The following is a 23,307-nucleotide window of genomic DNA, read 5'->3' on the forward strand; positions in this document are numbered from 1 at the left end:
CAACTCTTGGAATCAACTTTCTTTCCCAAAATTATAAACACAACTCCTGCCCCAATTTTCTTGCTTGGAGATTTTTTTTGTTACACTATGATCGAGCCGTGAGACGCCTACATATCCTTCTTTGAGGAATCAGGTCAAACATAATTCCCAATTCCTTTGTTTTTCTTGTGACTTTCTTTTGTCTTTATTATCATTATTTTTCTCTTCTCTTTTTCTTTCATTTTCATTACTGATTCCAAAAGAGGGGTATGAAAGAATAAATAAGGTTCAAAGGGGGAAGCAAAGGTTAAAGTGTTTGGATAGAAGAAAGAATTGCCTCCGTCATTTCATTCTCCGATAAATGCCAAGTACAAACAAACATCAATTACAATCAAAAGAAATCATACATAATATCTCTTAACTGCATCAGAATTGATAGCCATATCAACGCATTTCCCTTCGAGTATTAGGTAGTAGAGTAGGTAGTCTAGAGTGTTCATAACAGTAGTATTGACACACAATCTCGTTTTCTGTTGGTAATATGTTTTTATGACTAATCGTTTTTTTCTTTCATTGTTGATCACCTTACTATCTTGTTGTTTTTATTCTATTATTTTTTGGTACTGTCCTTCTTGTTTATATTTTTCGTTAATGTGGTGCTCATGCTTTCGTGAGCCGAGGGTCTATTCGAAATAACCTTTCCATCTGCATACTACCCTTCCCATATCCCAAGGTGTGGGATAATATTGAGTATGTTATTGTTGTTGTTGTAGTTGTATTGCAAGTTTATTCTTGATATTGTTGGTGCATAAACAATACAATATATCCAAATATTATATATTATATCATAAATATACAATGCAATACAAGCAAGCTGTAAAGAAAAGAATACATACGACTTTGGCCTTTTGTTCACAAACATATTCCATTTTTGATACAACAGTACTGTCCATTAGTTTGAAGTCAGAAGGAGTGGCGTCGGAGATGAGTTTTTGCGGCGGTAGGCGAGACAAGCACAACTCTTATCATTACTCTCTGTGTCTGTCGGTCTTGTTGTTGGTCACAGCGACGGCCGCGGAAGATGCGTCGACAATCATATCAAGATTCCAACAATACCTTCAGATCAATACAGCCCAACCTCAGCCCAACTACTATGAAGCCGCCGAGTTTATAACCTCACAGGCGAAGTCGCTGAATCTCGAATCCCAGACCCTGGAGCTGGTGAAGGGCAAGCCTTTGATTCTCCTGAAATGGGCAGGCAAGGACCCCAGCCTCCCTTCCGTCCTCCTCAACTCACATACCGACGTTGTCCCTTCCGAGCATCACAAGTGGGCCCACCCACCTTTCTCCGCCCACTTAGATCCCGCTACCGGCAACATCTACGCCCGGGGTTCTCAGGACATGAAGTGCGTGGGCTTGCAGTACCTGGAGGCCATTCGTAAGCTCAAGGCTTCTGGCTTCCAACCAACGCGCACTGTCTACCTCTCCTTCGTCCCCGACGAGGAAATCGGCGGTGTCGATGGAGCCGGAAAGTTTGTCGATTCCGATGTCTTCGTGAAGATGAATGTTGGGATTGTACTTGACGAGGGCTTGCCTTCTCCCACCGAAAACTATCGTGCATTCTATGGGGAGAGGTCCCCCTGGTGGCTGGTCGTTAAAGCTGTAGGTGCTCCTGGACACGGGGCTAAGCTATATGATAATTCTGCCATGGAGAATCTACTTAAAAGCATCGAAACTATAAGGAGATTCAGGGCTGCGCAGTTCGATTTAGTTAAGGCGGGACTGAAAGCTGAAGGCGAGGTCATTTCTGTTAATATGGTCTTCTTGAAAGCTGGCACCCCTTCTCCCTCTGTAAGTCAGGCTAACTGTTTGATTCTGACCATTTTTTATGTTATAAAAAATACTTGAATATTGAACTTCCCTTGGTGATATTTTTAGCAACGAGAACTTTGTGGCTCATCTAGTTCTCCCTGTAGTATTCCTTGTCTGACGAATTCTTTGAGTCTTTGATTGAGCTTAATCATTCATTGCCATCAAGTGCTGTAGTAGTAACCTTACACACTATTTGATGGTTTTTACAAATTCTGTAAAGTACTAATTTTTTCTGAGAGAAGAGCTTAGATGCTTTTCATAAAGTGACAAAAGAGCTTAAATGTTACTGTAGTTTAGTGAATGGAGATAAATTTAACTATTGGAGTATATGAATTTGAACATTTCATAACGCAGTTCATCTTAATATGCTTTTTTCTGCTGTTCCTGAGGTTCAATCTAACAAACATTTGGAGAGCGATTGATAGAAGATTTAGGGTGTTTTCCGCATATATTCCTCTTTATTCGGCGGAACAACCCTTTCTTGTCAAACAGTAGCGCCCTTATTCATGCAGTTGAGATAAGTTTAAGACATGGACTTCTTTATTTCTGTGGCAGGGTTTTGTCATGAACCTGCAGCCATCTGAAGCCCAAGCAGGATTTGACATCAGAGTACCACCAACTGCAGATCAAGCATCCTTGGAGAAGAGAATAGCTGAGGAATGGGCGCCTGCTTCACGAAACATGACTTTTGAGGTATTAGGAATAATAGTCCTCACTTCTCCTTTTAGAGCTGCAATAGACAATCTGTAATGATGTGACTGCCTCCTGTTTGCTATACCTCCTCAGTCCTTTTCCAAAGAGAAAGAGGCTTAGAACAATTTGCATTTTACTGTTTTCCTTATTTTGGGTGTGGTGCAGTGGTGGATAATCAAAAGAAAAGCGTTCCATGCCTTTCTTTTCTTCCAATCTGGCATGAAGTGTTAGCATAGTGAGCCTAGTAACCAGCAGTCTATCTGAAGCTTTGATTAGGTCTGTCTTTCAAGCAGAGGCGGACCCAGGAATCGGCAGTCACGGGGGCACCATAACATTCAATATAAATTTATCACTGCTCATAAAGATTGGTGCGGGAGCCTATGCTAATATCTGACTATTTTTTAAGACATTTGCAAGTGTAAGGGGAGTTTTTGCAGAAGTTACAGGGTGCCAGTGACCCCTCAACCCATAGTGTCCGTCCGCCTCTGCTTTCAAGTTACTGCACTGCAGTTAGTTTATGGAAGTAGAAAAGTCTACTGCACTGCGAGAGTTTCTACATTTCCAGCTTGTTCTCATCCTTTCACTTTCTATGTCCTTTAATCAGCCATGTTTTCCCTCATACAAGGGAATATTCTGAATTGAATAATATAGGATTTGGCAGGCCCTACTGTTTTCAACAAACTTTAGTTGCTTCCATGTTCCGGAGAAGTTCTTGTAATAGAGACATAAGTAACGAATATTTGACTTTTATATCTTAGTATTTACTTCTCGACCCCAGCTGGTTTGGGATTGAGATAGTGTTAGTGTTGTTGTTGTTGTTGTTGTTGTCTTCTTTGCTTCTCCAAGACTAAACCTGAATGATCTGCTCTGGGATCTGTCACTAGTTTTTAGCTATTATGTTTCTTCAATCTTCCTTCGCTACTTTACTGATGACAACTTTAGTAAAGCTTCTTGCAAAACTTCCAATTTCCGAGGAGGTTGTGTCCTTCAGTATGCTCATGCATATGCTGTATCTTTTAATTTTAATATGTGCACGGACGCATTTCTACTTCAAGGCATGCTAGGCTTGAACTGTATGATGTGAAATGCTAGTTACATTTGGGTGTCCCATTTTAAAGGATGTCCTTGTAAGCATAGGCAGCCAGAGTTTTTGAAAGAGCATGAAAGTACTTTGAATACATCTGGATGCGCAACATATGATGGATGTGCTAAGGAAATTCATAAATGAAACCACTTTCCTTGCCTGCATACTATTTGAGATTTCACGTCCTTTCACTGCCCTGTCTCTTCAACCCAGGAGGGTGTTAAGGAGGCAAAATTATGCGCCTTTTTATGCAAAAGTTTTAATCATTTTGTGAAGGAACTATCAATCCTTTTAGATTAAAAAAACATCGTAAATGGAAATTCTTTTAAATATTAACTCGTCTTGAGGTCGGAGGTTAGGTGCTTCCTTTATTGTAGCTACTGGAAGTTAAGATATTATGTTGTCATGTTCCTCGTATTAGTTGACTGATTCTTATTTTGTCAGACAACATGCTTTGTTAAAATGGAATAGTAAAAAGGATACATCATCTAATTTGTTTTCTTGTTTGCTTTTTGGACTATGTTTTTACAAGATCTTTTGAGATAAGAAACTTCACAACTTCAACTTTTTTAAAAGACAAATTAATGAACTCAATATTTCTAGAGAAGTTGGTCAAATAGACCCTCCAAAAAGAATGAGCGAAATAAAGTGGGATGGGTGGAAATAGTTATCTCATATCTGAGACTGAGTGTCTGAGAAGTTCAATATTCTGCTGGGACCTACAATAGCCTGAGCTTGTAGGGGAGTCTGTGAGTAACATGGCTTTGCTTTTGTTGATTTGTTGTCTTAGGCTTAAATGCGTTTTTATATTTGAGAAAACTCTTGTCTGAAACTCTTCACCTAGCTAACGTGAAAGGACCATACCATCATTTGTAAATGGATGGCAAATTCCCGACCCCATAAAAAATACATGTCCTCACCCCCAACCTTCTGAATTCTGTAGGTGGTTATTGTCGTCTCGGGCTTAATGCGTGTTCATATTTGAGAGAGCTCTTGTCTGAATACTACTTGATCGAATTCCTTGCTGGTTATTGTTTGACTTCGTATCAGCTGTCTATTTGAACAATATTTAGAAATGCTGTATGTTAATTTAAGAGACTGGACGATACCCTTGTTCTCCGACAGTTCAAGCAGAAGGTGTCTGTGAATGACAAGTTTGGAAGGCCAGCCATTACAGCTGTTGACAGTTCCAATATTTGGTGGGCACTGTTAGAAGAATCTATCGTCAAAGCTAATGCTGGAGTTGGAAAACCAGAAATATTTCCTGCATCGACAGATGCACGCTATTTTCGGGAGCGAGGCCTGCCAGCAATAGGATTTTCTCCAATGGCAAACACTCCCATTCTTCTTCACGACCACAACGAGGTGAGCATTATTTACTATTGCATACTTGGTGAGACGTGGTAGTGTTGTCTGTGCTTAAACACATACAGTTTTTCAAACCTATTAAACATACTCTTAAGATGGGAAAGCCAAAAGAAATTGAGAACTCCACAATAAGGAAGAAGAAAACAATGTGATGGCTATGGTCAGTGGCGAAGCCAGGAAATTCAATAAGGGTGTTAAGGGTATTCAAAGTCTATTTTTAATCAATAACAAGTAATATTTTTGGCGAAGGGTGGTCAGTTTACCACCCTTGGGCCAACATATCTTCGCCCCAGGCTATGGTTACTCTTTACCAGTTATCAACTATTTGATGCATATAAACAACATTTTACACGACCCAAAAAAATGATGTAAATTATGACCATAGCAGCTGAGGATTCACCAGTTTTCAATATTATGCCTGTGATAAAGTAAATTTGACTGGACTTGAAAATTGTGTTCCCCTGTTTAAATAGTTTTGCTTTATCTGGTGGAGATCCTGACTTTGGCGTATAAGTTAATACACATTCTCTATTGCTGCAGTTCTTGAACAAGGATGAGTATTTGAAAGGTATTGATGTTTATGAGTCAATAATCAAAACGTATGCATCTTATATTGAGCATCCAAGAGATGAGGCTCCGAGGGAAGAATTGTGAGCAAGTTCCATTGAAGAAACCTTGACCTTCTTTTGTCTTGGAAGACAGGGACGTCCCAACGTCTTTCTACTGTATGAATAAATAACATGGATATTTCACAATCATTGACCAAGATGACCAATGTGTAAAACCTCTTTCCGAGGGTATTGCGGCCTACCTTTAGTTTTTGCGTTTTGGTTTAGTTTGATCACTTTGCTGCTTGTTAGACTTAGATGGCTCTGTAATCTCTGAAGTTTCTTTTTACCTGAAATGCTTGAATATGAACTTGAAAAAAGAAAATTGATATAACGTGATCCGACAGTTTTCTTAAACTAGTTTTAGTCTATGTGTGTTGCACGTGTATGCAAGTCTTTTTTCCATAATTTTGGAACAATTTATTATGCTTGACATAAATCACCTCGAAAAATCATTATTTTTCCATAAAATGGTTCATCAACGTCCTAAAGCTCTCGCATTTTTTCCTATCATAGAACTGTGGATGGATATTTATCTTTATCAAGAAATTGTACGATAATAAAATAATCATATTCATTTGTTGATATTATATGGTAGCCTGTTTTAAGTATCATGTATGAGGTAAATATCAAAATGATATTTTAATTAATTGGCTGAGAATTGTGAAAAAAGGATTTTCTTACATTATCTATTTGATTTTCCCCATAATTTCTTTGATAATTTTATTTCTCTGAGTTTGTATGTAATAATGCACGCTCATTGCTTTTTATAAAAACTGCGATTCAAATTAACGTGCATTATCAATCATTATTTGAAAGCAATGACGAAAGATGATGTTGTGCTTTAAAAGTATAAACTTTTCTTTCAAGATGTGCCATTTGTTTGTCAAACCTAAAATCAAAAGATATTATGACCCAGAAAAAAAAAAACCAAAAGATATAAGAGCAAGATTTCATTAGGATTTTTATTTTAGCGAAGATTCTTTAGTTTTTTCTAACTAACAACAAATAACTCGTACTCCTTTCGACCTTTGCAACAAAATTAGGAATGGCAGGCGGTGCGGGTGGGTTCTGTCTAAATCCGTACAATTTTATTCCGTCCCGTCCCGCATAGGATTTAAACCCGCATTCATCCGTCCCACATTCTACCCGCGTTCATCCGCCCCACATTTTTTTTTTAAAATCTCTCTCTTTCTCTCTCTCTCTCTTTTTTTTTTTGGTTTTTTTGCAGTAGTTGTATTATATAAAGACGCCACAAACATCTACACAACATCTTAATTTTGCATAAAGATACACTCTGTATTTTTAAGCCTAAGCATTTTGTTCTATTTGCTATTCATTAATTTTCACAAAGATAATTTAAGAAACACCGTCAAAATTATCTTCTACGTTTTTAGTTATTTCTGGTATTTCCTATCGATGAAACAAAGCAAAGTATGTAGACTTTGGTAACTTTGATAATTAACATGGCACTCTGTACAGATTCCCATATATTTTCATTCTCCTATTTTTGGTATTGTTTATTAGTTCAAAAAATAAAATCTCCAACCCGCGACTCGCCCCACCCCGTATGATTTTTTAATTTAAAAATTGAACCCGCCGCAACCGTAAACTCTCAAATCCGCCCCGCCCTGCTAACACTTAAACCCACACCCACACCGCCCCATTACCATCCCTAAACAAAATGTACTTCACATGCTCATATTGAAACCTTGTAGCATGAAAATATATGCCTCCTGCATTTCAACTTATAAATATATGATGTCGATAGCATGCAAAGATTTTTTTTTCCTCCTAAATTAATGTAGGAAAGATTACAAATAGGGTAAAAGATAGTATTTGCTACACGTATTAGATTTGTAGTTTACGGCACTAAGAGCCCGTTTGGCCAAACTGCCAAAATTTGCTTATTTTGGAAAGTACTTTTTTTTTAAAAGTACTTTTTTCAAAAGTACTTTTGAAAAAAAAACTTTTTGTGTTCGGACAATTCATTTAAGAAATACTTTTTCCAATTTGGTAAACAAATTGTGTTTGGCCAATCTTTCTAAAAAGTACTTTTGAGTGTCAAATTACCAAAAAGAATAGTACTAAGGTCTTATAATTCTTTTAAAGAGAAAAATAAACTTAAATATTTATCATAAGATGCTTTTATTATTTTTTATTTTATTTAATAAATATAAAACATAAAAGTACAAACATATTAAAGATTTAAATCAATTTTACATATATAGTTATACCAAAGCATATAATATTATCTAGTATATTACTTATCGTTACATGATGATTGGAATAATCAAAATACATCATTCAATATAAATTAGAAGTCTATTCCACAAATTACTATATATTGATAATCCACCATGAAATAATGAGTAAAGTTACTCACATATAATAATATTTCTCAATAATTTCATCTCTACTTCTATTGCACAACGCCTCCATATTAGTATAAGACTTGCCTTGCATTTCTAAAGGAATAACAGAAGGCCCATCTCCTTCCCCAATCTTTGCAGTAATATCTTCAATAGCATAATAGTTGAATTCCTTATCGGTAGAAGAATCGTCGGATGAAATTATATATAGCCATGGTTGTTGTAACTAGATAATTCTGAGTGTCAAACTTGAAAGATGGCATTGAGCGTAAAATAATAATTATTTTAAATATATATAAAGATTCGTAAAAAAATAGTTAAGTATGTTTAAATTCAAATTCAAAAAGTGCAACTAATTATTAACAACAGATAATATATAATTTAATATTTTTTAAAATTTAAATTCAAAAAGAAACTAATTATTACATAACCTTACTAACTTTGTCCTAAATTGCTAAGTGGCCTATTGTGAGGCCGCCACTTGGCTTAATGTGGATGTTTTTTTTAATAATAGATAGATAGATTATGCGATGCAATTGTAAATTTATTACTTATTTATACGTAATTTTCACAAATTAGATTTGATGACTGTTTTGAAGATTCGGGAGCTAATAATATATAATAGAATAAATTATAAATGATTATTTGCAGGAAGAGAATTGATATCCAAAGAAGGATGTAGATAATTTGCTTTAGTGTGAAAAAAGAAGAAGATAATTTGTAAAGTTACAAGACATTACACAAAGAAAAAAATCAAAAACAAGAAAAGTCAATAAAGAATTTGAAAAGTTACAATATGATTCATGTATACAATGTCTTTAATTTTAAAAGAATGGTAAAAACTAGAAACAAAAATGAAAAGAAAAAAACTTAAATTAGTAAAGGATAATTTGAAATATATATATTTACGGTGAGGATAGTTTTGTCTTGAATAAATTAATTTTCTACTTCTGCTTCTACTTCTTGGAAGAAGCTAGAATTTTCTGGTTCTTCCTAAAAACAGAAAAACTGTTTATGCTGCTGGCCAAAAGTACTTTACCTTCGATCTACACTCTTTGACAGGCCTCAAGGCCTTTCTTCAATATCGTGATCTTCTATTAAGACTGGGGTCTTTAAATAAATAAAATAATAAAAGCAAACTTTTTTTTAATATGAACATATTCAATCTCAAACTAACAAAATTCTTTCTTCTGAATTATATCATGAAGACCAGTAACATAAATGATCTCAATTTCCAAGCAGATTACAAGGAGAATCTTGACAAAAGTTGTCTAAGATGTTTTAGAATATGTTATAACATGCAAAGAGATCTCATGAGCGGTGGGTCAGTCCCCCAAGCCATTTTAAAGAAGCAAATTGATCAAGCAACAATAGGTAAAGAAACTATTACGTGAATCAATGGAAAAAAAGGTAAAAATATCAACCCGGACCACTAATAAACCGGCCAAGAAAGTATACATGCTAACCCAAAATCAAAGCTTATTAGCGGTCTCAGCCTTGTTTGTAGGATAAAGATGGATCTTATTAATTACAACAATCACATTCATAATGAAAATCTAATAAACTTTTAATTAAGCTCTCTAATAGATAAACTCAAGCAATTATAACTACAGAATTCATCTAAAACACCAAGGCATATTAAATTACATGAAATTAATAGGAGAAAAGGAAACGGCGAAAGGAAGTAAATAATGTACGTGAAGATGATATCTTTGTTTTTCCAAAATGAGAGCCAAGCCTCCTATCACGAAAGCACATACATCTCCTCAAAACATCCTTGAGATATGTTTTACAAGATCTTTTGAGATAAGAAACTTCACAACTTCAACTTTTTTAAAAGACAAAGCACTACAACAAAAGTGCTAATTACATGGGGATTTTACCTGGGAATTTTATTTGCAGATAATACCTGGGGATTTTTATGGGAAAAATTAAAATTCCTAAATTTAGAATTTTTTACATGCGAAAAATAATTTTTCAAGAAAAATCCGTAGGTAAATTTGGTGCCATAATGCACCGATATATTTTCTAGGAAAATTACCTAGGGCAAGTACATTTTGCAGGGAAATTCACAGGTAATTAAACAAAAAAAATGGAAAAAATTTCCTATGATAATCCGTAGGAAAATCCCCAGGTAGAGCTACATGTGAATTTACTTGGGGTATTGTCTTGGAAATTTACCTGGGGATTTTCTTATTTGGGGAATTACCTAGGGATATTGTTATTGCGGATTTAGCTGGAGATTTTTTTTGAGGGGATTTACCTGGGGATTGCCTTAGTTGGGAAATTACGTACATAGGGATATTGTTGATGCGGAATTAGCTCGGAAAATTTTCTTGGGGATTTACTTGAGAATTTTCTTACTTGAAAAATTACCTAGAGATTTTGTTGTTGTATATTTAGTTAAAAAAACAATTCTTGGGGATTTGCTTATTTGGAAAATTACATGGAAATTTTATTATTATAAGTTTTGCTAGAAACTTGTTCTTGGTGATATAGCTAGGATTTTTCATACCTAAAAATTTATCTGAAATTTTGATTGGAGATTTGTTCTTAGGATTTAGATAGAAATGTTACTGTTGCTGCTTTAGTTGAATATATAATACTTCAAAATTTACCTGAGGATTTTACCGTAAGATATTTAAATTTGATATATACGTGTTCAATATTACAAGTCATTAAATCATAATATAGTCAGTCATTACTTTTTTAATTACTTCAATAACAAAATTATTAGCATAAATCTAGTTATTTCAAGAACTAAAATTTTAATATGGTTGACATAAAAGGATATAACAAAACTAAGATACGGCTATGTCTCGCATATTTAGTTAATATCATCAGAAAATATACTAAATCATGCATAAGTGCATAATTTAAGCTTAATTTTTAAGCAGAGAAAAATTATATTATATTTATAAAAAATGCAACTAACTTTTATTAACCTTTTGTCTTATGTATGTTATTTTTTCACATGTATTTAAAATGATAAAATTTAATTGTAGTATGTTAAAATGATATTAGTTTGTAAATGTTTACTATTGAAACTTAATTTCAAGTGACCATATGGTTTTACTTTGTAACATCATCTCTTGATTAGCTTCTATCATATTAAAATAACTTGATCTTGTATAAATTATTAGGATTAACGAAATAATTCTTATCAATTACGAGGTACAAGAATTTTTGTTAATTAATATAATATTTATATAAACAGAAATTAGTGGTATTCAATGAATATAAACGAAACTTTTGAAAAAATAAATAAGACTATTATTAAACTAAAAGTATATAATTAATATGCATCCTTGATAATGAATATAAGACTATTATTGTGTAGGGAAAGAAAGTGAATCAAGACATTAATATGCATTATTCCCACACGCATTGATCGGCTATTATGTTGACACATTTTAGGAAATGTGAATCCTTGATAATATGGTGCTGTAAGACAGGAGACCGCTTCCATTGATTTTAGCTTCACTAGTCTTTTTTTTTTTAGTTTTTACCAAAGAAAATATTCAATTTCTTAAAATAATCGTATTAGTAGTAGTTAAAGATTTAAAGTGGCTCATCATCTTTGAAAGAGAAATAAACTTCAGAAAACGGGTAAAAAGATTAATTACACTAACATCTTACATAATATTAGTATACTATAATTTACTTTTTTTTTTTGAAGCTTTGAAGTGATAAGTGGAAATAAAGTATGCCTTGTAATATTTATGAACACCTAGCTAGCTAACTTTGTCCCCACACATATTCTCTTTAGCTACTTTTTGAAGCTTTCCATACTGCATGCTCTATGAAATCATTGACATTAAAGCTTGAAGTTTCTTAAGGCAACTAAAAATGAATTTAAGAAAAAAGGTCTATGTTGTTGGCAGCTGTACCCGCTAAGCTGGAAAAAGTGCTTAATGGCTTAGCTAATTACCCTATTATTTTAATATTACAATCAGATACTTTAATTTTCTTTAATGCTTTTTTTTCTCTCCTTATGAAGCATATATATTCACGTGATTTTTCCTAATATTTTGGGTTAAGTAAAGTATAAACCAAAATGAGCTTAGCTTCCCCAACAGAAGAAAAATCATTATGGATGAGCTAGGATAAAGTGGAAATAGTTAGTTTAAGACAAACGAGGGACTTGGAAAATCATTTATTATCTTTCATGTTAGTCATAACTAACGCTTTATTGGAGAAACTATCATGGGTTTCATGCATGGATTTGGTCCAAATGCAGATTGCATTTACATCAACTAGCTTTGCATGAGTTTGAACAAATGGTCTAGGTAGCTAATGTAAATTGCATGAAATTAGGTGGTGAGCTAGTGCTATAAAATCAATCTACTCTTTTTTAGTTAATCCCATAGCTATAACTTTTTGGGATTTTCTAGAGTAACTCCTTTCCCACTCATTAATTTACTTAGAAATGCTTACTTTGACGAGCAGTGATGGTGAAACATTTGAAGTGCCAAGGGCGGTAGCATTTCAATCCGGAACGATACGTCGCATTTGCTCGGGTATTGAAGATGCCGGCACAATTCCTTTAATTAATATTTCCAGCATCATTCTCCCGGAACTCATTCAATACCTCGAGACTAGCATCGCAGACGAGTGGAATGCTTTCAAAAACTTCAAAGCTCAGCTTGTGAATGCTGATTTAGAAAAATTAAAAGCTTTTGTGCGGGTATATATATACATGTTATATATTAAGAGATTTTTAATTTATCACTCTTTTTTTATTTACTCCTTAAAAACCATACGTGTTTGGAGCTTGCTTGTTTGTCTATTCTTTCTTTCTAATACTACTTGCTCTCAGTCACACAATTAACTAGTGTTTGATTTGGATTACGTAATTAGAATTCTTACTGTCCTCTTCTTTATAGGCAGCAACGTTTTTGGAGCTCCCCAACCTCGCGAATGCCGCAGCTGAGGCAATCAAGCCGATGGTCAATACTGACTATGAAAAATCTATTACCCAGGCTTTTAACTTTTAAGTATTTGGGACATGCATATTGTTCTTTTTTAATTTAAGTCCCTACTATATAATAGATAGAGTCCATCTTGAACTTTTTCTTATTTGGAGTCAATGTTGTACTTTTTCGTACTAGGAATCTATAATACAATTATATTACTTAGTAGTATATTGATGGTGTTAAATTTTATCTTTAACGTTTTTCTATTTTGTGTGGGTTGCCGATCGATAGATCAATATTTTTTTTAATGAATGTTTATATTAATTGTTACTTCTCTAAACACTAATTATATTATTATGAGCTAAAACATGGTTGAAATTATAATAATATATGTCTGGAAACACCAAGCCATATATACATGTGCTAAATTTACAGAGGTTAATAAATCGAAACAAGTAATCTCATATGGCGGATAAGAATTTGAGAGAGGAGGAAATTGGAAATGTAAGTGACGTACGTAGCTAAATCTAATTAACCAAGAGTACTACTTAGCTGCACCTAATCAAGCTATTTCTCCAAATTAAATATCAATTCATGAAGCATTTTACAGAGCATGCTATCTCAGCAATCACACGGATCAAACAATATTTTTTTGGGCCGAAAACGGACATGATAATAACAAAAGGAAATCTAACTTGCATATTTAATTCTGATAAATCAGAACAACTAAATTTTTTTAGTTAATGGGAGAAACAAGGAAGCTTAGAGGCATCAATAGTTATATTTTTTTGTGAAGATAAAAGGAAATTTAAGATTCATTCTGTAGACTGAACATTGAAGCATTGCTTATGATCTCTGACCACAAATTTGTTCATTTTTGTCTTTGATAAACCTTGACCAGTCAAATGAAATTTTTTAGATATGAGAAAAAATATATTTTTAGAGTTGGACACTTGGAAATGTTATTTGCGTCCTCTATTAAAAATTGACGAGTTCTTTTCTAGATATTGAATCGCTTTCCCTTATTGTTTTGCATCGTTATCAACTCATACATGACTGGTTATCAATAGATTACTGACGACTAATTTGTTAACAGAATATTTCGTTTATGGAAAAATACCACCAGGTTTAGAATCCGTTGCTAGATATTGCGGTAAAAGGCGGCACGTAATTTAGCTACTAACGGATTTACAGGAATAGAATTAAGCAGTTGGTAGATTGCCATCGCATAAAAGTTTTGCTGCTAAACTTGCCTACTAATTCAGAATCTGGTGCTAAATATGGTTTGGAAGGTTCCAGAGGCGGATCTAGGATTTAGAGGTTGCGGGTGCCATACTATTTTACGAACATAGATATATTGCTATTTATATGATCAAAGTAAGGTTTTCATTTGATCGGTTTGATCCATGTTGAGTTTCGATTAGGGCTATTCATCTTTTCGAGATATAGACAAACCGAACACGCAAAAAGAATTGGTATTAATAGTTATGACAATCTAGAGCAAAGTACAAACTTTCAGGATATTATTACATTGAAACTATAGGAGAAAATAGTTTGAACCAAAATTAATAACTTTAACATTCTTGAGAAGATAAGAAAAGACTTACCAATTTAATGACCCTAGAAATTGAAACTAGTTTAATCCTGTATATTTAGCAAATTGTAAACAATGCCAATACATTAGGCACATTTACACCAATACATTTGACTGATTCTTTTCCTTTTCTTTTTCTTCAATTAACTGAGCAACCAAAAAAAGTTAGGGAAAATTAAAATAGAAATAATTAACACAATGCAAATATGTACATAGTACATATAGAGGACTCGAAAAAGCAGATGTGGAGAAAATGTTTTTGTCTATGAGCTTTAATTTTGAAATTTTGGTTGTTATTTTATTAAAGGAGTTGCTTTCTTTAGTTTAAAAATGAAAAGGATATTGTTATATTTAAAAAGGTAAAGAAAAATAAGGAAATTCAGAAGATGAAAATATATGAGGCTGAAAGCCTAAAATTGAAGCTCAAAAAATTTAAGTATCCAAGGCTGCAAAGCCTAAAACTGAAGCGATATAACTTTTAAGAGTAAATGTTGAATTGGATTCGAACACGAGCATCTAGATACAAAATCAAGTACTTCACTAGTGGCACCAAACACATGTTCGCTAATCTGGGTGTCATCGATTGGTATATATCAGATTTCTTCAATATATACACAGAATTATATAAATTTCGGCCGAGGGTTGCGGGTGGCGTGGCACCCCGTACTCCCTTAATAGATCCGCCCCTGGAAGGTTCTTCATGCGCTAAAGTTGTTTCTAATGTAGAGTCAGAGTTATCAGGAAATTATGGGAAGCGTTCCAAACATATAGTTATGTTAATATATTTCCCGTGGCAATTATTAGTAGTGGCAGTTGTGTTAGGAAGTATTTCGCAATTTTTAGGTGGGTGGTTAATCCATTAGTGTTTGTATCTAAAATTATTTGAATTCTGGTAAAAGGTATGCAGAAAATTATTCTAGTCTTTGAGTACTTCAACTCACAAGATTGCAGGTTCTCTCTTAACGAACCAACACTATAGGTCGAAAAAAGAAAACCTCTACCCAAACTAACTCTGATTTTGTCTTACAGGTCCCATAACTAGATCTATAACAGGGGACTATAACATAGACCCTCCATCTCAATTTATATGACCCTCTTTCTATTTTACAGCAAGAAGAGCTACTATGCCTCAATCCCAAGCACGTTGGGATCTTTCTACCTTAGGTCTCAAATATTTGATGCTGGAGTTGAATTAAGTGGTTTTACAAAGTTTCCAAACTTATTCCTACATTATTCTCATTTCAGGATTTTCCTTCATGAAGATGAATAAACAAATTTCCATGAAAAAAATTAAAAGACAAACTACAAAAGCTCTGTGTACAGAGTACTCAATAGTGTTGCTCATTATGGACAGAAACTTACCAAGCATATCTTTGTTAAGTATCTTCAATTCCGAGTTGTTGAAGCAAATCAGGGCCAACAAGGAATACTCGTCTGGACATTTGGTACCGGAAAACCACTATTCCTTTATATGCTGCCCGTGGTACACCATCCTGATGAAATGAACAGTTAGTGCAAGTTTTACGGAAAGCAAAAGGAGAACCATGAAAGAGGACAAATCCAGTCACAGCTAGTGTGAATAGACCTGTCCACAGTACAGGCAAAGAACAGATATGGGCCTTGAATATCCTCAATATTAACATCCTCAGACATATATGAAATGGAATAAAGATGGACCAAGCTACTTATGAATGTAACCACAATTAACATCACTACGGTCGGGCTATCATAGGTCTAATTTCAACTCCACCCCACCCTTTCCCATAGGACTGGCCTTGAGCAACAAATAGGCGTTAAGAAAATTTTATCTTTAAATTTAAAAACTATAATATTGAATATTAATCTAGGCTTTATTTACCAAAAAGTAACTAAATTTGCAGAAACAGTTTGTTTAAGAATTAAGTAATCAATTAACCAAGTAACCAAAGCCACAAATAAAACAAGTAAATGACTGAAGCTCAATCTAAATTGTAACCTATGGAACTAAAAGATCTCCTCCTATTTCATTTTCACTAATTCTATTCAAAATGGCTATAGATCAGTCTAAATTTTAATATATGAACCTAAGAAATCTCCTATTTCATTTGTACTCATTCTATACATGTGGTATAAAACCCAGAATGAATACATATCAAAATATACTACATCAACCTATCCAAAAGAATGCTTTCTATATCAATTATATGAAAAATGAATTATAATAAATATATGAGGCCAAACAGGCTGGCCTAACACGGTCCAAGTCTTGCCCATATTGGCAAACCCCATTTTTTGTTCCTGCAGACGCAGCCTCTAGCCCAAGCACATATTGCATGGAAAGTTACTGGGGCCCAAGCCCATAGATAGGCATAAGTGAAAGAGAAGATGGCAAGCATGTATTTCAAATTTCACCTCCATTTGCACCTGAATTATAGAAGGGAATGAGTTATGCAATTGGATTCTGATTGCTTACTCTAACACTAAGAGCACCTGCATACTTTTGCGTCGCAATACTATTACCAGCGTTTGTGATATCAGATCAACAACTGTTTGCGTCGATGATATATCGAAAGAGTTAAGTATCTTCAAAGTCAAGTTGATCTCTGTACTGAATACGCACATCACCATCTATGTTAAATGCTTTCAAAACAGCATCAGCTCCATGGATGGGCTTAGCCTTTTTAACCAAGTCACCAAAGTGTTTCACGTAATTGTCCTGAGAACACGAAACCACAAGTTACCTACGCAAGATGGTCTAAATGACAAATTTCTCAATCAACCATGTAATAATTTGCCAGCATTCATAAGTTGTCTAAATCTTTCAGCACAAAAATAATCTTCAAGTCATTACCTCCAAAAGGTAACTAAGGTCCATTGACTCCCAATCAACCTTACAAAATTCAAGGTAGAATACATGTCATACAAGTGGAAAGAATGAGTAGGCAAGAAAAGGGGTGATGGCAATAAAATAAAATAACATGCCTGGACATCATTTAGTTTAATTGGCTCAAGATACTGCTTGAAAAACTGCCCCAAACTAAAACCCTGCAATTAACGTAAGATTGTTGACAAGGTTTAAGGAGAAGTTTCTGTAAACGATGGTAAAAATGGGGAAAGATTTAATTTTATTGACTTAGATGGTGGAAATTGATAAAATTTCCATCTTTAAGAACAAGAAACATTTTTCCTCTTGATAAGCATCTAAATGAGTAAGAAGAGCAATGAGATACATATTAAATTCTTGATCAGTAAGAAACACTAAGAATATCACACCATTGAAGATCAAAATTCAAGCTCAACTATGTCTACTGAGCCAATATCATCTAGCACTGATTTCAAGGAGCACATACATGCTCACCAAAATTATATGTTCAGCAAACTTCTGGGCGAATAAATTGTCGACCTCTGTGATTCTCTTTGAGTCTTAGCCAGTCGTCCCAGTAAGTAAAAGTAAGGTCAAAGAACATCTTTGAAGGTTCCAAGGTAGTCAATTTAGGCAAGAAATAAGCACATCAGTTCGAAAGGATATGCCTTTGGCCACTTTGGAGATAATTCGTCCCAAGTAGATTTTGAAAGCATCCATCCAAGACCGGGAAAAAAATCTGAGCGGTAAAGAGCATCTGCAGTGTAAATTATAAAGCATTTCAGTGAGATCAGAAAAGCGGAACTCTGTTTACTTTGCTAAAAAACACCTAAATAATATCAATATATTCCGCAACATCGAGAAGAAAACAATGGGATTAACCTCCATGGAGGATACACATTTGCTCAGCCCAACAATGAAATCAATGGGGTAAAAATATGCAACTTTTTTTTTGGGACAGTCCAACATATTCAATCGAAGCCCCACAATCCTAGAAAGGACTATGGATTTGAAAAGAGAACCGTGGCACCCCAAAATTGTCTCTTACGACAATCTTAGCCATAAAATATTTGTGTTTGTACCAAAAGAACAAGTCACTTACGAATGCTTGATTCGCATGCGAAAATGATTGGCTCTTATCAGTTTGTGACTACCCAAGGGGTCATCATCGTAATTCTTCCTTGTTCCGTGCTCCCAAGGCCTTGAAAAACCTCGCTTTTAGTCGCCTCGATTTGCATGCGCAGTTCGGGCGCATAGCCGGAAAGTTTTTATGTTAGAATATGTGAATTTTGTGAAAAATTTGATGAATTTTGGTATTAATATGCATAATGTTGACTTCGGTCAACATTTTGGGTAAACGGACCCGGACCTGTGATTCGACGGTCCCGGAGGGTCCGTAGAAAAATATGGGACTTGGGCGTGTGCCCGGAATCAAATTCTGGGGTCCCAAGCCCGAGAAATGAATTTTTGAAAGAAATTGTTTTTCTGAAATTTGATATGAAATTTGAAATGAAAAGGAGTTAGAAAATATAGGTATCGGGCTCGTATTTTGGTTCCGACGCCCGGTACAAGTCTTAAATATGTGTTAAGCACTATATGTAAAGTTTGGCTAAAAACGGACGTCATATGACGTGTTTCGGACAAAAAATGGAGAATTTGAGTTATGAAAGTTGAAGAAAGAAAATCATGTGTTTGAGGCTTGATCCTATGTATATGATGTTATTTTGGCGATTTGATCGCACGAGTAAGTCCGTAAGATGTTTTTAAGGTTGAGTGCATGTTTGGTTTGGAGCCCCGAGGGCTCGGGTGAGTTTTGAATGGGGCCCGGGAGGTCTTGGACTTAAGAAAATGCAGGTTCAGGTGTTGCAGACACCAGCGCGGCCGCGGTCATTTCCGCGCGGCTGAGTCTGAGGGCTAGGGTTTCAGGTTAACCAGCGCGGCCGCGCACCAAAACAGTGCGGTCCGCGCTGGAGGGGTTCAGAAGAGCCCCAATTTTTCTCCCACTCGGCGCGGCCGCAACATATTTTTGTGCCGTCCGCGCCAGGTCCTCAGAAAGGTATACAAGTTCGGAAAATCTCAGTCATTTTTCACTTTTCAAAAACCCAAAACCTAAGAGGCGATTTTCCAAACAACTTTTCTTCTCCAAAACGATCGGTAAGTGATTTCTAACTTAATTTCTTTATCCCTTAACATCTTTTAACATAATTTCAACTTCAAATCAAAGATTTTCAGGGGTGAAATTGGGTGTTTTGGGTAGAACCTAGGTTTTCTACAAATTGAGAAGTTGGACCTCAATTTAGGGTCCGATTTCAAAACAAATCATATATTTGGATTCATGGGGGAATGGGTAACCGGGTTTTGGTCCGAACCTCGAGTTTCGACCACGTGGGTCCAGGGGTATTTTTGACCTTTTTGGGAAAAACCTTGAAAAATCTATTTTCATGCATTGGGGACGATTCATTTAGTAATTATTAATGTGATTAAATAACTTATGACTAGATTTGGGCGGATTGGTGGTGGAATCAAGAGGTAAAGCTATTCTAGAAGCGTAAGTTGAGCTTGGAGCATTCGAGGTAAGTGTTTGTTCCAACTTTGGCTTGAGGGAATAGGATTAGGATGATATTTGCTACTTGCTAATGTGGAGTACGGTGTATAGGCATGGTGACGGTTATCTATGCACCGGAGTCTAGCATGACCGTGAGTCTTGATTGCTTTTAATTCGAATAATGTGACAAGCTCCTTGTTTATTTGATAAGTTTCATATAATGTGAACGGTTGAGGAAGAATGATTTAAAAGGAGAATGTGTAGTGAATACTCCCTTGTCGGGATATGTTGGGCTGTTAGCTGTACCCTTGCCGGGTTAAAGGTATTGAGTTGTTATTCTCCCCTAAAGGGGTCTACTATATGAAGTCAGATATTATATACTATATTATGGGATCGTGTGGCACGTCGTCCACTTATATATGATATTATAGGATCGTGTGGCACGCCGTCCACTTGGTAATTAGTCTCTGTTGCCAGTGACATATTGTGCACTATGATAAAGATGAATTGGGATCGTGTGGCACGCCGTCCACCTATATATTGTTAAAAGGGATCGTGTGGCACGCCGTCCACTTATATACTATATTATGGGATCGTGTGGCACGCCGTCCACTTATATATGATATTATGGGATCGTGTGGGTGGCACGCCGTCCACTATATATATATATATATATATCATGGAAACCAGAGTTTCTTCTGTTTATTTCCGATATTTCATTTTTATCTGTTACTCCCCGATAGCATGTCCCCTCCCAGTTTTACTTTGTATTATCTTGTTATTGTTTTCTTGCACTTGTTGTATATATCTGTACAGGTTAATTGTGGTAGGTACTGTCTAGCCTCGTCACTACTTCGCCGGGGTTAGGCCAATCACTTACCAGCACATGGGGTCGGTTGTGCTGATGCTACACTCTGTGCATTTTTGTGCACAGATCAGGGAGCAGCTTACGGACCGCAGCAGTAGGACTTCTGGGAGCTATCTTCAGTCCAGGGACTCTCGAGGTAGCCTAGCTGGCGTTCGCAGGCCGAAGTCCCTTTCTATGTTTTTCGTTTGTTTATCTTGTATCGGACAAACATGATGTATTTTCCTTTCAGACATTGATTGTAGTATTCTGTAATAGTCCGTGAGCTAGTGACACCAGACTCTGGGTAGCATTTTGGTTCAAACTTCCGCACTTTTGGTTCTCAGTTGCTTTAGATTTAAAGTCTTCCACTTAAATTTTGTCTCGTTTATTATATTGTTTGGAAGAAAGTAGGAAAAATGTTTTATATATTTGGCTTGCCTAGCTCCGATAGTAGGCGCCATCACGACACTCGATGGTGGGAAATTCAGGTCGTGACAAGTTGGTATCAGAGCACTAGGTTACTTAGGTCTCACAACTCACGGACAAGCTCGGTAGAGTCTGAGGGATCGGTACGGAGACGTCTGTATTTATCCCGCAGAGGCTACTGAGTTAGGAAAACTTCACCTTGTTCATTCTTGTCGTGCGATTCTGTTTCTCAAGTACTGATTGTCATTCCACTCTGTTCTTTCGCAGATGGTGAGGACACGTGCTTCCTCTTCTACTGCGCAACAGCCTGAGCCCCCAGCAGCAGGCCCTATTAGGGGCAGAGCTCAGCCCCGAGCAGCATTTCCAGCGACGGAGCCTCAGGTCTATTTTGAGGAGGAGGAGGTTCCGGCCCCGGCTGTTCCAGTGGGCCCAGCTCAGGTCCCAGAAGGTTTCATAGCCACTCCAGTGCTTCAGGACGCTTTGGTCCGACTGGTAGGCTTTATGGAGGGCATTTCTAGAGCGGGTTTGCTTCCCGTAGCTCCATCCACATCTCAGGCTGGGGGAGGAGTTCAGACTCCCGATACTCGTACTCCAGAGCCGGTAGCTCCTCAGGCCCAGGTTCCAGCAGTTCAACCTGCTGTGGCAGCCCAGTCAGATGGTGCGGCTATGTCCGCGGATGCTTTATGGAGGCTTGATCGTTTCACCAAGCTCTTCACTACCACATATAGTGGCACTCCCTCAGAGGATGCTCGGGATTTCATATGCAGCTGTCATGAGGTTCTTCGGACTATGGGTATTCTGGAGACCAATGGGGTCGACTTCGCCACTTTTCGCCTAGCAGGATCCGCCAAGACTTGGTGGAGAGATTTCTGTTTAGCCAGGCCAGCAAGGTCGCCATCATTGACCCGAGATTAGTTTTCAGAGTTATTTCTGGGGAAGTTTCTCCCAGTTACTCAGCGGGATGCCCTTCGCAGGTAGTTCGAGCGTCTCCAGCAGGGTTCTATGTCAGTTACCCAGTATGAGACCCGGTTCATAGATCATGCTCGGCATGCCATTGTGATACTCCCAACCGAGAGAGAGAGGGTGCGGAGGTTTGTTGATGGGTTGATTCAGCCGATCCGTGTTCAGATGGACATGAGTGCCGGTAGTGAGATTTCATTTCAGGAGGCGGCAGATGGTGCCCGCCGGATAGAGATGGCACTTGCTCAGGGAGGTGGTCATGGGTCTGATAAGAGGCCCTGTCATTCTGGTAGATTCAGTGGTACCTCGTCTGGAGGTAGGGATTCTTATGGTAGAGGCTATCCTTCGAGGCCCTTTTAGTCAGCTCTCCAGGTGGTCGTGGTTCTCAGCCGCAGTATTCTGACCAGCAGCTCTTCAGTTCACCATCAGCACCTATCAGTGCACCACCACTTCGTTATTCTCAGCAGCCGAGGGCTTGTTATACTTGCGGCGATGTGAGTCATATTGCCAGATATTGCCCTCGAGCTTCCAGCAGCTCGCAGCAGCAAGGTCCTCGCCCGATGATCCAGGCACCAGTTGCCCCACAGCCTGCCCAGCCGGCTAGAGGCGGGAGTAGAGGACATAGAGGTGGAGGTAGAGGTCTTAGAGGTGGAGCTCAGACCGCTAGAGGTAGGGGTCAGCCAGCAGCAGATCGTCCCAGGGATATGATTCAGGGAGGTGGGGCCAGCCCCTTTGTTATGCTTTGCCAGCTAGGCCAGAGGCTGAGTCATTAGATGCTGTGATTACAGGTACCATTCTGGTCTGTGATAGGGATGCTTCTGTGCTATTTGATCCCGGATCTACGTATTCATATGTGTCGTCCTATTTTTCACCTTATTTGGTTATGCCTAGTGACTCGTTTAGTATTCCTGTTTATGTGTCAACACCGGTGGGTGATTCTATTGTGGTCGACCAAGTTCATCGTTCTTGTATCGTAGTGTTTGGGGGTCTTGAGACCCGTGTTGATTTGTTGCTTTTGGACATGGTCGACTTCGATGTTATATTGGAGATGGATTGGTTATCCCCGTACCATGCTATCTTGGATTGTCATGCTAAGACCGTGACCTTAGCCTTACCGGATTTACCCCGTTTAGAGTGGAGAGGGACTTCTGGTCATTGTACCCGCAGTGTTATCTCGTATGTGAAAGCTCGGCGTATGGTC

The 23,307-nt window shown here is 36.8% G+C and overlaps 1 protein-coding gene and 1 long non-coding RNA gene across 2 annotated transcripts; one reads left to right on the forward strand and one right to left on the reverse strand.

Moving 5' to 3' along the window:
• The first annotated feature begins 963 nt into the window (after positions 1–963).
• LOC107817856 (aminoacylase-1-like) lies at positions 964–5,650 on the forward strand. Its single transcript, NM_001326006.1, is given in 4 exon segments — positions 964–1,830; positions 2,407–2,544; positions 4,754–4,993; positions 5,537–5,650. Coding segments are annotated over 4 exon segments (1,359 nt in total).
• Positions 5,651–15,686: 10,036 nt separating this feature from the next.
• On the reverse strand, positions 15,687–17,905 carry LOC107817857 (uncharacterized). Its single transcript, XR_001655303.2, has 4 exons — positions 17,816–17,905; positions 17,317–17,510; positions 16,939–17,181; positions 15,687–15,979 (listed from the first exon to the last, which is right to left on the reverse strand). It is a non-coding gene; the product is annotated as an uncharacterized LOC107817857 (long non-coding RNA).
• Between the last annotated feature and the right edge of the window lie 5,402 nt (positions 17,906–23,307).

Source organism: Nicotiana tabacum, unplaced genomic scaffold (assembly GCF_000715075.1).
Source record: "Nicotiana tabacum cultivar K326 unplaced genomic scaffold, ASM71507v2 Un00025, whole genome shotgun sequence".
Lineage (NCBI taxonomy): Eukaryota > Viridiplantae > Streptophyta > Magnoliopsida > Solanales > Solanaceae > Nicotiana > Nicotiana tabacum.